General features: G+C 50.2%; 1 protein-coding gene across 2 annotated transcripts in view; it reads left to right on the forward strand.

Annotated features, from left to right (window-relative positions):
- The window catches only part of LOC115093364 (rac GTPase-activating protein 1-like), a gene marked incomplete at its 5' end in the record, with an annotated part of 97,334 nt that overhangs the window by 19,174 nt on the left and 62,462 nt on the right, over window positions 1-15,698 (forward strand). For both annotated transcript variants that reach the window (XM_029605006.1, XM_029605007.1), the window contains 2 exon segments: window positions 1,337-1,503; window positions 15,468-15,620. In XM_029605006.1, coding sequence (XP_029460866.1) covers window positions 1,337-1,503; window positions 15,468-15,620 — 320 coding nt within the window.

The raw sequence follows: 15,698 nt of genomic DNA on the forward strand, positions 1-15,698 counted from the left end.
TGACTCTCTCTCTCCACGCTGACTGGTCTCCCTCACTCCTATGTAACGCAGGCATTCCCACGGCAGCCGGCTCTCCCTGCTGACAGGTCTCCCTTTCTCTCTCTCCTTCCTGCTACAGCTGACTCTCTCTCACCACGCTGACTGGCTCCCTGCTGACAGGTCTCCCTTTCTCTCTCTCCTTCCTGCTGCAGCTGACTCTCTCTCTCCACGCTGACCGGTCTCCCTAACTCCTATGTAACGCAGGCATTCCCACCGCAGCCGGGTCTCCCTTTCTCTCTCTCCTTCCTGCTGCAGCTGACTCTCTCCACGTTGACTGGCTCCCTGCTGACAGGTCTCCCTTTCTCTCTCCTTCCTGCTGCAGCTGACTCTCTCTCTCCACGCTGACTGGCTCCCTGCTGACAGGTCTCCCTTTCTCTCTCTCCTTCCTGCTGCAGCTGACTCTCTCTCTCTCTCCACGCTGACTGGCTCCCTGCTGACAGGTCTCCCTTTCTCTCTCCTTCCTGCTGCAGCTGACTCTCTCTCTCTCTCCACGCTGACTGGCTCCCTGCTGACAGGTCTCCCTTTCTCTCTCCTTCCTGCTGCAGCTGACTCTCTCTCTCCACGCTGACTGGCTCCCTGCTGACAGGTCTCCCTTTCTCTCTCTCCTTCCTGCTGCAGCTGACTCTCTCTCACCACGCTGACTGGCTCCCTGCTGACAGGTCTCCCTTTCTCTCTCTCCTTCCTGCTGCAGCTGACTCTCTCTCTCCACGCTGACCGGTCTCCCTAACTCCTATGTAACGCAGGCATTCCCACCGCAGCCGGCTCTCCCTGCTGACAGGTCTCCCTTTCTCTCTCTCCTTCCTGCTGCAGCTGACTCTCTCCACGCTGACTGGTTCCCTGCTGACAGGTCTCCCTTTCTCTCTCCTTCCTGCTACAGCTGACTCTCTCTCTCCACGCTGACTGGCTCCCTGCTGACAGGTCTCCCTTTCTCTCTCTCCTTCCTGCTGCAGCTGACTCTCTCTCTCCACGCTGACTGGCTCCCTGCTGACAGTTCTCCCTTTCTCTCTCTCCTTCCTGCTGCAGCTGACTCTCTCTCTCTCCACGCTGACCGGTCTCCCTCACTCCTATGTAAACATTCTCCTTCTTTCCCCTCTTCCCCCACCCCTCCCTCCTATGCAGGTGACTCTGGCTGTGATGTGCCACATTCTTGTTAATCCATCTGTAGTCACGGAGAGAGTTCCCTGTGCAGTGCGTACACGTCCTGCATGCTTCACTTCTTTTGTGACATGACTTATCTTCTGAGGGCCTCACTGCTTGCCCACTGGGTGACGGTGGTTCCTTATTTATTCCAAAGCAGGTCAGACCGCAGTCTGGAGCAGCAGTGATGAATCTGAGACGCTGCCTCAGATCAGCGAGCTGGAACCAGAATCTGAACAGCAACCAGAACCAGCACCTCAAACCCAGATGCCCAGCGCCGTTTCCCAGGAGCAAGAGACTGCTCAGCACAACTTCATGTCAAAGACGGTGAGCGAGCAACAGGGGGGCGTAATTCAGATGCTTATTTTTGTTTGGCGATGGGCCCCTGCCGTGGCCTGCAGAATTAAACGTTAAACTTACAATAAAGGCAAAATAAGAACATCTTGCTAAGAAATAAGATGTACCTGGGTGCTGGGAGTCCGAAGCTTTCACTGATTCCTGGGGTTCTTTGGAAGTGTTTGAGCAGAGGGCTTCCAGTGATCGTTACTGGATTTTCCCTCCTGGATGAAGGGGCATGTGGCTTCTGTAGTCTATCGCCCATCTCGCATGAACCCAAGCCCAGTCCACCACTGCTGGATCCAGTAATGCAATATTTATTAAATGCAAAAACAGGGCGTCCATGGCAGGTTCAGCTTCCATAGAAAACAGGCTTTGACCATTCGAGACGAAAGGTTGAAAATAGAAACCTGCCCTGCCGCAGCGTTGGCGAAACGTTGGCTGAGGAAAGGCATCGTTTTATGAGGCACTGTCTTGCCAAGAATAGAAAAAATTCATTATGGAGCATTAAGTTTAAAGAGAAGTGCACAATCGATGTATTCGTGTCGGGTAAAATAGATGAAGAGAGAACGTGGCGAAGACGCTGATGTCTCCATTCCTAGAGCATTGACATGTCAGGTGTTACAGCTGAATAAAGGACGCTGAAGTCTCTGGTTCAAGAGCATTTCAAAAAGCGTTTTTGCATTTAAAGTGAAAAGTGCTGCTCGATTGAGGTCTATATAAGAAGAAATCAATCAGTTAAAAAAGATATGCAGACAGAGTGGCTTTACCGTTTGATTGAAATTTACAGAAGATGAATACAAAGTAAAGGGATTTTAAAGAAAAATGAGAGAAACAATAAGAGCTTGCAAGACCTGTGACTGTGAGACCTGGCTGATCAGATTCTTTACCAGTAGTGAGGTCTCTTCCTCTTTCAAAAACCCTTTTTTTTTAGGTCACAGTTAAAATATTATCCTTTATCTGAGTATAAAATCTCATGTGGAGACTCACATGAACAGTCAGTGGTCCTGTTATACTAGTTATTGATTTTTCATCAATTAAAAAACTAGTAATTCCCTAATTTTGGAGATTGTCTCCGTGACTCCAACAGGAATCTAAGCCTTCAGCCTAAGAGGAGTCTTGTTACTCCCGCACACGGAAGAAATGTGACCTCTCTGGCTTCTGCCCCAGGGAGCAGAAACACACCCTGAGCGGCAGACCAGGACGTGAGAGGACAGGAAAGCAGGCACTGGCTGCAAGGCTAGAGGTCCCCATCCACAGCGAAGCTTAAAGGCACAAACCCAGGATTCTCTCTCACTCTCTCACTCTCACTCTACATCAGTTATCCACCACTGAAGAAACTATAACCCATAGCTTTCTATGGGTGGTGGTTCAGTATGGACCATTTGGGACCAGCATCACACTAATATCTTATTTTTCAATGCTAGAGGTTCTGCCAGACTATCAGGCTGTGACAGGTGTGCTCCGGGAAAGAGGAGGCTGTAGCAGAGAAGCTGAAGGCATGCGCGGGGATTCACTAACCATGAGCTTTCTCTTTAGAGGAGAAATCTGAACTGGGTCAAAATGAAGTGGCAGATGTGGTTTTACAACAAACTGAGAAAACAGCAGCAAATCCCCAGGAGCAGATGGCATTCACTAAACAGTTCTAAAACCTTAAATTTGCAATTTCAGAGCTATTTACATGGTGGGTTGCCACCTCATCCCTGCTCAACCAAACAGGCCTGGTTTTGCTCCATTGCTTGCATGGCAGAGACCCTGCCAGGTACTTGAGTGAGTTATCAAGGATCATGTAGTACCACGGATCAGTCCAGGACAGCTGGGTTTTACCTCCTTCCAGCAAATGGAGACAGAGAAAAACTTCGAGAGTGCCCCCTCTTAAGGCTAAGTGCTGTCTGTCTTCAGTATAACAGTATCAAAGCAGAGATTTTGTAGAAAATCAAACAGTCTAAGAATAACATCAGCAATGGACAAGAAGAACTGACGTCTGTAAATGTGTATAATTGAAAAAGGAATAAATAAAGAAGAACCTAAAATCTTTAACAACCGGTAAAGTATCTGCTTATCCAAGAACAGCAAAATAGGATCAGAACGAGCGGACTCGCCAGAGCAATTGCCCCAGGTGGGCATCTGGACTGATCCATGGTACTACAGGAATGAAAATTAGCAGGTCAGAACCAATTTTCCTTTCCCTGTACGTACCCGGATCAGTCCAGACCATGGGTTAAGCCCCCGTTCCAGCAGGTGGAGACAGACCAGAGTTCTGAGGCTGCCCATATAAGGACGGAACCCACCCAGGAACCCTCGGTATTTGTCTGTCTCCAGCAGGTGGAGGCAGACCAGAGTTCTGAGGCTGCCCATATAAGGACGGAACCCACCCAGGAACCCTCAGTATTTGTCTGTCTCCAGCAGGTGGAGACAGACCAGAGTTCTGAGGCTGCCCATATAAGGACGGAACCCACCCAGGAACCCTCAGTGTTTGTCTGTCTCCAGCAGGTGGAGACAGACCAGAGTTCTGAGGCTGCCCATATAAGGACAGAACCCACCCAGGAACCCTCAGTGTTTCTGTCTCCAGCAGGTGGAGACAGATCAGAGTTCTGAGGCTGCCTATATAAGGACGGAACCCACCCAGGAACCCTCAGTATTTGTCTGTCTCCAGCAGGTGGAGGCAGACCAGAGTTCTGAGGCTGCCCATATAAGGACGGAACCCACCCTGGAGCCCTCAGTATTTGTCTGTCTCCAGCAGGTGGAGACAGACCAGAGTTCTGAGGCTGCCCATATAAGGACGGAACCCACCCAGGAACCCTCAGTATTTGTCTGTCTCCAGCAGGTGGAGACAGACCAGAGTTCTGAGGCTGCCCATATAAGGACGGAACCCACCCAGGAACCCTCAGTATTTGTCTGTCTCCAGCAGGTGGAGACAGACCAGAGTTCTGAGGCTGCCCATATAAGGACGGAACCCACCCAGGAACCCTCAGTGTTTGTCTGTCTCCAGCAGGTGGAGACAGACCAGAGTTCTGAGGCTGCCCATATAAGGACGGAACCCACCCAGGAACCCTCAGTGTTTGTCTGTCTCCAGCAGGTGGAGACAGACCAGAGTTCTGAGGCTGCCCATATAAGGACGGAACCCACCCAGGAACCCTCATTATTTGTCTGTCTCCAGCAGGTGGAGACAGACCAGAGTTCTGAGGCTGCCCATATAAGGACGGAACCCACCCAGGAACCCTCAGTATTTGTCGGTCTCCAGCAGGTGGAGACAGACCAGAGTTCTGAGGCTGCCCATATAAGGACGGAACCCACCCAGGAACCCTCAGTATTTGTCGGTCTCCAGCAGGTGGAGACAGACCAGAGTTCTGAGGCTGCCCATATAAGGACGGAACCCACCCAGGAACCCTCAGTATTTGTCGGTCTCCAGCAGGTGGAGACAGACCAGAGTTCTGAGGCTGCCCATATAAGGACAGAACCCACCCAGGAACCCTCAGTATTTGTCTGTCTCCAGCAGGTGGAGACAGACCAGAGTTCTGAGGCTGCCCATATAAGGACGGAACCCACCCAGGAACCCTCAGTATTTGTCTGTCTCCAGCAGGTGGAGACAGAACAAAGTTCTAAGGGTAGCCCATATAAGGACGGAACCCACCCTGGAACCCTCAGTATTTGTCTGTCTCCAGCAGGTGGAGACAGACCAGAGTTCTGAGGCTGCCCATATAAGGACGGAACCCACCCAGGAACCCTCAGTATTTGTCGGTCTCCAGCAGGTGGAGACAGAACAAAGTTCTAAGGGTAGCCCATATAAGGAAGGAACCCACCCTGGAACCCTCAGTATTTGTCTGTCTCCAGCAGGTGGAGACAGACCAGAGTTCTGAGGCTGCCCATATAAGGACGGAACCCACCCAGGAACCCTCAGTATTTGTCGGTCTCCAGCAGGTGGAACAGCTCACCCTTTGGTTCCCTGTTTAGCTTGCCCTCTGTAGTCTTTCTTCTTCTTTCTCTGGGGCAAGCTCACGCATGTACATTTACTTTACTTCTTAATTGTTTTAAAAAAAAAAAAAAAGAGAAAAGTTTTCCTTTTGTCAGTTTTTCTCTGACTAACTGTGTCAGGGCAGACAGTTCTGTCTCCCTCGCTCTTGGGGTTCCTAGGGGGGCTTTGCCCCTTGATTTCTGTCAGCCCAGGTTCCCTTCCCGGTGACCTAGTGTGGGTGATACTGGTGGTGCCAGTCCCTCTCCCCACGTTTACTGCTGCCGTGCCCCGAGATGCACATGCCTCGGTTGAGCCTTCAGGGATGACTTTCATGCCCCTGCTTCTGTGAATTATTTATATACAAAATAAACCCCCTCACTTTCGCAGAATATATATTTTATATACTTTACTTAATCAAATAAATAAAAGGCAGCAGTTTATTTTGTGAGGAGGGAGCGGGGTTCAATCTCCCGCCCAGCTCCTCAGGGGCTCCCAGCTCAGCTGTTTTTAAATACCTTAGCGGCTGCTTCCCTGCTCTATGCCGCGGCCATCTTGCTGTTTAGCCTGTGGAGAATCAGCCTCCAGACTCTCCCGCGAAGGGGTATGTTCAAGGTGCATTTCAGGGGGTGAGGGCTCCTCTATTGAACCACCACCTTTTAGACCTCTGGGAAGGGCTCCCCGACGAATTTCAAAGCCGTTCCCGTCCCAGGAACGTGTGTCAGCGGCGGCCATTTTGGGGGTTTTCAGATGAAAAACTTCCTGCTTCTCCGGGGGCTGGGGATCCGATTTTTTTCCCCCCCGATTTGAGCCCGGTTTGCTCTCGGGGGGGCTCGGACCCCCCTCTCCTCTCCCCCCCTCCACAAAAAATCAGCACGGACCCGTTTTTCATTGGATTTTGTGCTTTTATTACATGAGTCTTATTTAGCAAGTTTACAAAGGGATGTAGACCCCCCTCAGTGGTTTCCCTCCCCCCTGTGCGGTCTCCTGATTTGGTTCTGGACCCTTAGGGTTCGGGTGGTTCTGGGTGTTCCCCCCCCCCCCCCCCCGCCTCCCTGTGACCCGCTTGGTTTAGGGGATATTGATACTACGAGTGCTATCAAACAATTCCACCATGGTGACTTACATAAATCGACAAGGGGGGACTCGAAGTCATCTAATGGCGCTAGAGGCCAGCAAGCTTTTTCTCTGGGTGGAGAGGCACTTGGATCGCCTGGTGGCTTCCCACATAGCAGGCAAGGAGAATGTCCAAGCCGACTTCTCAGTCGACAACATCTCGATGCCAGCGAGTGGGAGTTGTCAGACGTAGCTATGGATCTAATAGTGCGCAGGTAGGGTCCCCCTCACCTAGACCTCATGGCGACGCTAGCCAATGCCAAGGCTCCCCAGTTCTTCAGCCGGTGGAGGGAGCATTGCTCAGAGGGAGTGGATGCGCTGGTTCTTCCCTGGCCCTCCGATGTTCTTCTTTACATGTTCCCACCATGGCCGTTAGTGAGGAAGGTTCTTCAGAGAATAGAGCTCCATCGTGTACCAGTCATTCTCGTGGCCCCCGAATGGCCCCGACGGCCATGGTTCGCGGACCTAGTGAATCTCACTGCGGACGGCCCTCTTCGTCTGTCATCTGCCCCATCTCCTCCGTCAGGGTCCCGTATATTTCAACCAGATGGATTGCTTTTGTCTAGCGTCATGGCTTTTGAACGGAGACATTAGAGACGCAGAGGATATAAAGAAGGTCATTGCTACCCTCCTTAGGGCTCATAAGCAGTCAACTTTGTTTACCTATGTCCGGGTCTGGAAGGTTTATTTGAAAATGTCTGCGAGGATTTGGGCGTTTCCGTTCGTCCCCTTCTGTTGCGGTGATACTCTCTTTTCTTCAGCGAGGTTTCTCCAAGGGTTTTTCGGTCAGCTCCCTGCGTGTTCAGGTCTCTGCGCTTGGTTCCCTCCTGGGTTCCATTGAAGGTCGGCCAGTAGCCTCTCATCCGGATGTTCGCTTTTCTCAGTCACTAAGCATCTAAAGCCGCCTATCCGGTCTGTTTGTCCTTCGTGGAGTTTAAATTTGGTTCTTCGAGCTCTTTGTACGGCTCCATTCGAATCTCTTCGTCATGTGACTCTCAAGACTGTTTTCCTGGTTGCTATCTGTTCAGCCAGGAGAGTGTCCGAGCTTCAAGCTCTATCTTTTAGAGACCTTTTCTTGCGTTTTTCGGACTCGGGCGTCTCTTAAGACCATACCTTCTTTCTTACCTAAGGTTGTTTCGTCTTTTCATATTTACCAGTCTGTTGAACTTCCTGCTTTTTCTCCAGAGGATATCGGAGCCTCTGGTGGTGGTGATCTTCGTCATCTAGATCTTAATCAAGTCTTATTGCGTTATCTTGAGGTCACCAATGATTTTCGTGTCTCTGATCATCTTTTTGTTCTGTGGAGTGGACCCAACAGGGGGAAGCAAGCTTCTAAAGCTATGATCGCTCGCTGGTTGAAGGATGAGTTTTCCTCTGCTTACATTTGCAAGGGCCGAGCAGTTCTGAAGGCCTAAAAGCTCATTCTTTGCGTTCTCAAGCGACCTCTTGGGCGGAGTCTCAATCTGTGTCGCCGCAGGAAATTTGTAGGGCGGCTACATGGAAATCTCTTCATACTTTTTCTCGTCCAACTGCCTCTATGTTCAGGCTCCAGCCTTTGGTTCCTTTGGTCGGCAGGTTCTTCGAGCAGGACTATCTGGGTCCCACCCTTTGTAGGGAAGCTTTGGGACATCCCACGGTCTGGACTGATCCAGACCGTGGTGATTTTTTCCAGGTATTTTTTTGTCTTTTTCCTTCTTATAGGATTTCTTCTATAGGAATTATTTGAAATTATTATTTCAAATAATTTTCATAGTCTTCCTGGATTTTGCTTATAGGCACCAGAAGCATCGTTACGATCAGGGGTAGTTATACAAGAGCGTTTAGTTTACACAGTTCATTCAATTGTACTGTTATTTGTTGGTTTAAATTACATTTATAGTTATCCTGTTACTTGCTTGATCTTATACCTTTCTGCTTTGACAATGGTTATACTGAGGGTTTCTGGGTGAGTTCCGTCCTTTTATGGGTAAGCCTCAGAACTCTGGTCTGTCTCCACCTGCTGGAACGGGGGCTTAACCCACGGTCTGGACTGATCCTTGGTACTACAGGAACGAAAATGATCAGGTAAGAACTAATTTTCCTATAACGTAATAGAACTCCCTTGACATCCAAATGTCTGAGTTCTTTGGCTTGAGGATCGACCTTCTCGAGGTCAGGAAAAGCCGGGAGCTCAACCGACTGATTCACATGAAAGGCAGAAACTACCTTGGGTAAAAAGGAGGGCACTGTCCTTAGAGAAACCTCCAAATCGGAGATACACAGAAGCTGTTCCCTGCACGAAACTGCTTGTAGCTCAGAAACCCTCCTGGCCGAACAGACCACCACCAAAAACAGTCTTCAGTGTGAGATCCTTCAGGGTGGACCTCTTGGGTAGTTCAAACAGCACATCACCCAAGACTTTGAGGACCAAATTCAGATTCCAAGAAGGACATACTGGACGGACAGGAGGATTCAAATGTTTAGCTCCTCGGAGGAAGCGGACTACATCCAGGTGCACCGCCAAAGTTGCCCCCAGGAGCTTCCCTCTCAGGCATCCCAATGTTGCGACCTGGACACGAAGTGAACTAACAGATAACCCCTTACTAAGACCGCTCTGCAGGAACGCAAGGATTTGCAGCATGGAGGCGCGTCGGAGGGAAAAACACCATGAGCACGGCACCACGACTCAAATACCTTCCAGACCCAGACATAAGTCATAGAAGTTGAGGTCTTTCGAGATTGAAGCAGAGTGGTAATCACGGTTTCTGAGTACCCCTTTTTCCTCAAGCGTCTCCTTTCAAAAGCCAGGCCGCTAGACAGAAGCGATCTGTCTGGTCAAAAAATATAGGACCCTGAAGCAGAAGGTTTGGAAGATGGCCTAGCTGTAGGGATCCGTCCACTACTAGATTGACGAGATCCACAAACCAGGGCCGCTGGGGCCATTCCGGAGCCACAAGAATTATCCTCTCTGGATGAATCTCTATTCGCCGGAGAATCTTGCCAGTGAGAGGCCATGGGGGGAACACGTACAGCAACACATCTTTTGGCCACGGGAGCACCAGGCCACAGACCCCTTCTGCTCCATGTTCCTGTCTGCGGCTGAAGAAACGGGAAGACTTGGCGTTCACCCAAGTTGCCATCAGATCGAAATGGGGTACCCCCCATCAGCGGGTGATGAGGGACATCGTGTCCAGGGATAGCTCCCACTCTCCAGGATCCAGTGTTTGGTGGCTGAGGAAGCCTGAATGTTGTCGCCAGCAAGAACAAGTGCTGTTCTGCCCCGGCCATTAGACGTTGGGCTTCGAGGGCCACCGGACTACTTTTGGTGTTGCGTTCGTGCCTGTTTTTGCCCTCGCTCCACCCTCTCTACCTCTGTGGTGACTTCCTTCAAGTCTGACGGACAGATGCTGCCGCGGCTTCTCCTCGCTGCTTCTTCCCGGAGTCCCCGGGCTGGCCTGACACTGCAGATCCGCCATCTTCCTGACGACGTAAGGGCGCGCGCCAGAGTTTGTACCGGCAAGGGCGCGAACCTCGGGGGCATCCCCCCATAGTGACATCATCCGCTTCCACCTTAAAAGGTCTTTGCTTGCAACTACAAATCGAGTTAGGAAGGGGAATTCTTTCTCCGCTGCTCTGCCTCCACCACCTTACCTAGGGGTACCCGCTCCTCGGGGGCCCGGCTCTCTCTTCTTGATTTCAAACTGCTAAGAGGGGATCCGGTACTCGCTCCTCGAGGGCCAACATCCCTGAATGCTCAGAAGACTCCTTACTGCCTGGAAGCGATCGCAGACGTGAACACAGTGAGTTCTAGGGATGTGAATCGTGTCCTCGATCGTCTTAACGATCGATTTCGGCTGGGAGGGGGAGGGAATCGTATTGTTGCCGTTTGGGGGGGTAAAATATCGTGAAAAATCGTTAAAAAATCGAAAAACCGGCACATTAAAACCCCCTAAAACCCACCCCCGACCCTTTAAATTAAATCCCCCACCCTCCCGAACCCCCCCCCAAATAACTTAAATAACCTGCGGGTCCAGCGGCGGTCCGGAACGGCAGCGGTCCGGAACGGGCTCCTGCTCCTGCATCTTGTCGTCTTCGGCCGGCGCCATTTTCCAAAATGGCGCCGAAAAATGGCGGCGGCCATAGACGAAAAAGATTGGACGGCAGGAGGTCCTTCCGGACCCCCGCTGGACTTTTGGCAAGTCTCGTGGGGGTCAGGAGGCCCCCCACAAGCTGGCCAAAAGTTCCTGGAGGTCCAGCGGGGGTCAGGGAGCGATTTCCCGCCGCGAATCGTTTTCGTACGGAAAATGGCGCCGGCAGGAGATCGACTGCAGGAGGTCGTTCAGCGAGGCGCCGGAACCCTCGCTGAACGACCTCCTGCAGTCGATCTCCTGCCGGCGCCATTTTCCGTACGAAAACGATTCGCGGCGGGAAATCGCTCCCTGACCCCCGCTGGACCTCCAGGAACTTTTGGCCAGCTTGTGGGGGCCTCCTGACCCCCACGAGACTTGCCAAAAGTCCAGCGGGGGTCCGGAAGGACCTCCTGCCGTCCAATCTTTTTCGTCTATGGCCGCCGCCATTTTTCGGCGCCATTTTGGAAAATGGCGCCGGCCGAAGACGACAAGATGCAGGAGCAGGAGCCCGTTCCGGACCGCTGCCGTTCCGGACCGCCGCTGGACCCGCAGGTTATTTAAGTTATTTGGGGGGGGGTTCGGGAGGGTGGGGGATTTAATTTAAAGGGTCGGGGGTGGGTTTTAGGGGGTTTTAGTGTGCCGGCTCACGATTCTAACGATTTATAACGATAAATCGTTAGAATCTGTATTGTATTGTGTTCCATAACGGTTTAAGACGATATTAAAATTATCGGACGATAATTTTAATCGTCCTAAAACGATTCACATCCCTAGTGAGTTCTATTGCAAATAGGAACCAGTGCTCGCTCCACGAGGGCCCATGTTCCTAGTACTGAAGACTCTCTTCTGTCTAAGACGTTTATTGCAGGTATGGAGATCTGAGTGAGTGCAGATAGGAGCCAGTACTCTCTCCACGAGGGCCCATGTTCCTAAAACCCTTCAAAGACTCTTCTATTTCAGAAGCCATCGCATACACAGATATTGTGAGTTCTTATTCCAGATTCATTTAGGAACCAGTACTCCCCTAAAGGCTCCTGATCCTGAATATACTGAAGACTCTCTGTTGCATAGGAGCCATTACAGATATCTACAATTGTGAGTGTATCATCTACTGGTTATGTATCCAGCATACCCTGTCTACTCACTTCCTATAGTCTCTCTCTCTACAGCTCAGCAAACTCAGACATTGCAGTTCCAGTATCTGAGGGCCTTCAGCCCTGCTGGGTATATCAGCTCACTACTGCCACCTCTGGTGGTTCTACTACCCGTCTAAATAAAGAACTATCCGTGTCTGTCTCCATACTCCAGCCTAGCTGGTGGTCCCTCTCAGGATATCCTCCTGGGGGTGTGTCATCTGCCATAGGCCCAGGGATTCACCAACTTACACTGGGTGCTCTTCCCCCACCACAAGAGTTGTATTGTACAGACTGTCACTCTGTGGGGAGCCAACTCACTACCGATTGATATCTCCACCTATGGAGTATTATAAATTGCCAGCTCCTCCCTTTCGGGGTACAGCATTGATCAGATTGCTAACTCCTCTCTTCCAGAGAAGCTGATCATTAACAGATTGCTAACTCCTTAACCGGAGAAGTAACAGATGGCCAACTCCACCCCTCGGGGGAGCTGATCTCTAACATTTGGTTCCTCCCTGGTGGTTGATGTAAGCCACCGTCATTGCATTGTCTGAGATAACCTCATGGCCCTGTAGCAGAGAAGCGGAAGGAAACACTGCAACGCTAGCCATACGGCCTTGGTCTCCAGACGATTGAAAGACCACTGGACTTCCACTGCCAACCATTGTCCCTGGGCCGACTGAGACTGACAGACTGCTCCCCAGCCAGATAGGCTGGCATCAATGGTGACTATCACCCACTGAGGTATCTTGAGATCCACCCCAAATGTCAGATGCTCCAAGACCAGCCACCAGCCAAGACTAGATCTGGTGGAGTCTGGGAGTGGTAAGAGGAAACGGAATTCCTCAGACATCAAATCCCAGAGGGACAGTAACGCTGTTTGCAATGGTCGCATATGTGCAAAGGCCCACAGAACCAACTCCAGAGTGGACGCAATGGAGTCAAGGACTTGTACTTCCACTGTGAAAATGGACAATTTTCTCAGTGGAAGGTAGTGGGCAGTGGAGTGCCTCAGGGATCTGTATCGGGACCCATGATTTTCAATATATTTATAAATGATCTGGAAAGAGATACAAGTGAGATACTCAAATTTGTAGATGATACAAAATTGTTCAGAGTAGTTAAATCACAAGCAGATTGTGGTAAATTGCAGGAAGACCTTCTGAGACTGGAAAATTGGGCATCTAAATAGCAGATGAAATTTAATGTGGATAAGTGCAAGGTGATGCATATAGGGAAAAATAACCCATGCTATAATGACACAATGTTGGGTTCCATATTAGGTGCTACAACCCAAGAAAGAGATCTAGGCATCATAGTGGATAACACATTGAAATCGTCGGTTCAGTGTGCTGCGGCAGTCAAAAAAGCAAACAGAATGTTGGGAATTATTAGAAAGGGAATGGTGAATAAAACGGAAAATGTCATAATGCCTCTGTATCACTCCATGATGAGACCCCACCTTGAATACTGTGTACAATTCTGGTCACCGCATCTCAAAAAAGATATAATTGCGATGGAGAAGGTACAGAGAAGGGCAACCAAAATGATAAGGGGAATGGAACAGCTCCCCTATGAGGAAAGACTAAAGAGATTAGGACTTTTCAGCTTGGAGAAGAGACGGTTGAGGGGGGATGTGATAGAGGTGTTTAAAATCATGAGAGGTCTAGAACGGGTAGATGTGAATCGGTTATTTACTCTTTCGGATAATAGAAAGACTAGGGGGCACTCCATGAAGTTAGCATGGGGCACATTTAAAACTAATCGGAGAAAGTTCTTTTTTACTCAACACACAATTAAACTCTGCAGCGTTTAAAAAAGGATTGGATAAGTTCTTGGAGGAGAAGTCCATTACCTGCTATTAAGTTCACTTAGAGAATAGCCACTGCCATTAGCAATGGTTACATGGAATAGACTTAGTGTTTGGGTACTTGCCAGGTTCTTGTGGCCTGGATTGGCCTCTGTTGGAAACAGGATGCTGGGCTTGATGGGCCCTTGGTCTGACCCAGTATGGCATTTTCTTATGTTGTAAATAATCCCTGGGCACCGGGAGATCCAGGAAGTGATGTACTTGAGGCTGCAGCTTGTCTATGCGCTCTGTCATAAGGAAAACCTTGCCCACTCTAGTATCGAACCAAGCCCCTAGAAAATCTAGAGTCTGCGAGGTAATAAGATGACTTTTGGCATAATTGACGACCCAACCAAGTGGCATCAGCCTGTCCAGAACCCTTTGTCCCGCCTGTTTGCAGAGATCCCCCGACTTGGCTTGGATGAGCCAATCGTCCAGGTAAGGGTGGAGCACACCCCCTCCCTGCGGAGAGCTGCTGCCACCACCACCACCACGACTTTGGTGAATGTATGCGGTGCCGTCGCTAGACCAAATGGTAGGGCACAGAACTGAAAGTGTCTGCCAAGGATCAGGAAACGAAGCTGCTGCTTCTGTCCTGCCTAAAATGTTCAGGGGGTCGGTAGGTTCCAGTGGGACCATCCTCCCCAGGTAGTAGGTGCTGCGGGAGGGCCGCTGCACTCAGGGTGATATATAAATTTTTTTTATTTTTTTTTTTTGGGATCCTCTGACCAGGTCAAGACTGCACTGCCTCCACCTGCTGGAGACGGAGAAATAGATATATATATGGAGTGGAACTGATTTTCCATGCTTGGCATTATGGAAGCTGGAGAGAAACTGCACCAGCATGGTTACTTGTGTTAAAGGGACTGTGATGTAACTAAGAGAAGCCGGGCCGCGTTCCTGATTTTTAAATACGCTGCATTCCTCTACATCATGGTATAAGACCTGAAGGAGAGCCTATTCTTTAAATGATTTGGGGATAATTAAGGTTGAATGTGCTTCTTTGTAAATTGGTGGGTGGATGTAAAAATAAACACCGAATTTGTAAGAGAAGTGATTGATTCAATTAAATGTTGATAGAAATGAAGGAGTTACTATACAGCATTGTAACATGTGAAACCTGTATTTAGTGTTCCTTTTTGTGTATTTTGACATTAGGTTTAGAACAATTTTAGAGGTTATTTTTGTTTAGTTTGGAAAGGTCCCTAAACGTTTATTAACCAGGGAGACTTGAGGAAAGCCAATCTCACTGAGTATTAGCAGCCTGGGAGCTCTCTGCCCCTTGAGATCCTGCCAGGTTCTTGTGACCGGGCTCGGCCACTGATGGAAACAGGAGACTGGGCTTGATGGACCCTTGGTCTGACCCAGTATTGCATGTTCTTATGAGGGAATGAGGCTGGAGCACAGAACACAACAGAACAAAAACCAAATTGTTCTGCTCCCTTGTCCAGACCCTCGTGGGTTTGAAATGGGTTATGCAGAAGAGAGCTGCGTGTCAGGCTGTTCAGCACATAATGGAAATCACTCTGGGTTCAACGCGTCCTCAAACTGTGCTTGCTGAAGGCTCGGATGGATAACTCTGCTCACATCCTGCATTGTCCTACCCTGCAAGTCTTACAGACGAGGCTCGGAGGGGTGTGGGGCAAGGCTCCTGTCTGGAGCCAGCCTTAGGTCTGAAAAGGGGACTGGTCAGGTCAGGTGGGAGCAGGGTTAATTAGGCCCCTGGAGTGACCTCGTGCCTGGGGAGGGTTGGGGCCCTGAGAGCGACCCTCACCTCTGTTTCCTCTTCACAGGTGATCCGGGTTGAAACCTGTGCTGTTTGTGGTAAGAGGAGCAGGTTTGGAAAGGTCTCGCTGAAGTGCAAGGAGTGCCGGCTGGTGGTGCATCCGGAGTGCAGGGCGCATCTGAGCGGCGCATGTGTGCCCAGAACCCCCGGGCCCGTCACGGTGAGAAGCCCCCGGGCCATGCCTGGGGTCGTTGCTGCACCGGTGCAGGGGGTATCTCTCTCTGTCTTCCTCTGGATT

This window comes from Rhinatrema bivittatum, chromosome 6 (assembly GCF_901001135.1).
Source record: "Rhinatrema bivittatum chromosome 6, aRhiBiv1.1, whole genome shotgun sequence".
NCBI classification, from domain to species: Eukaryota; Metazoa; Chordata; class Amphibia; order Gymnophiona; family Rhinatrematidae; genus Rhinatrema; species Rhinatrema bivittatum.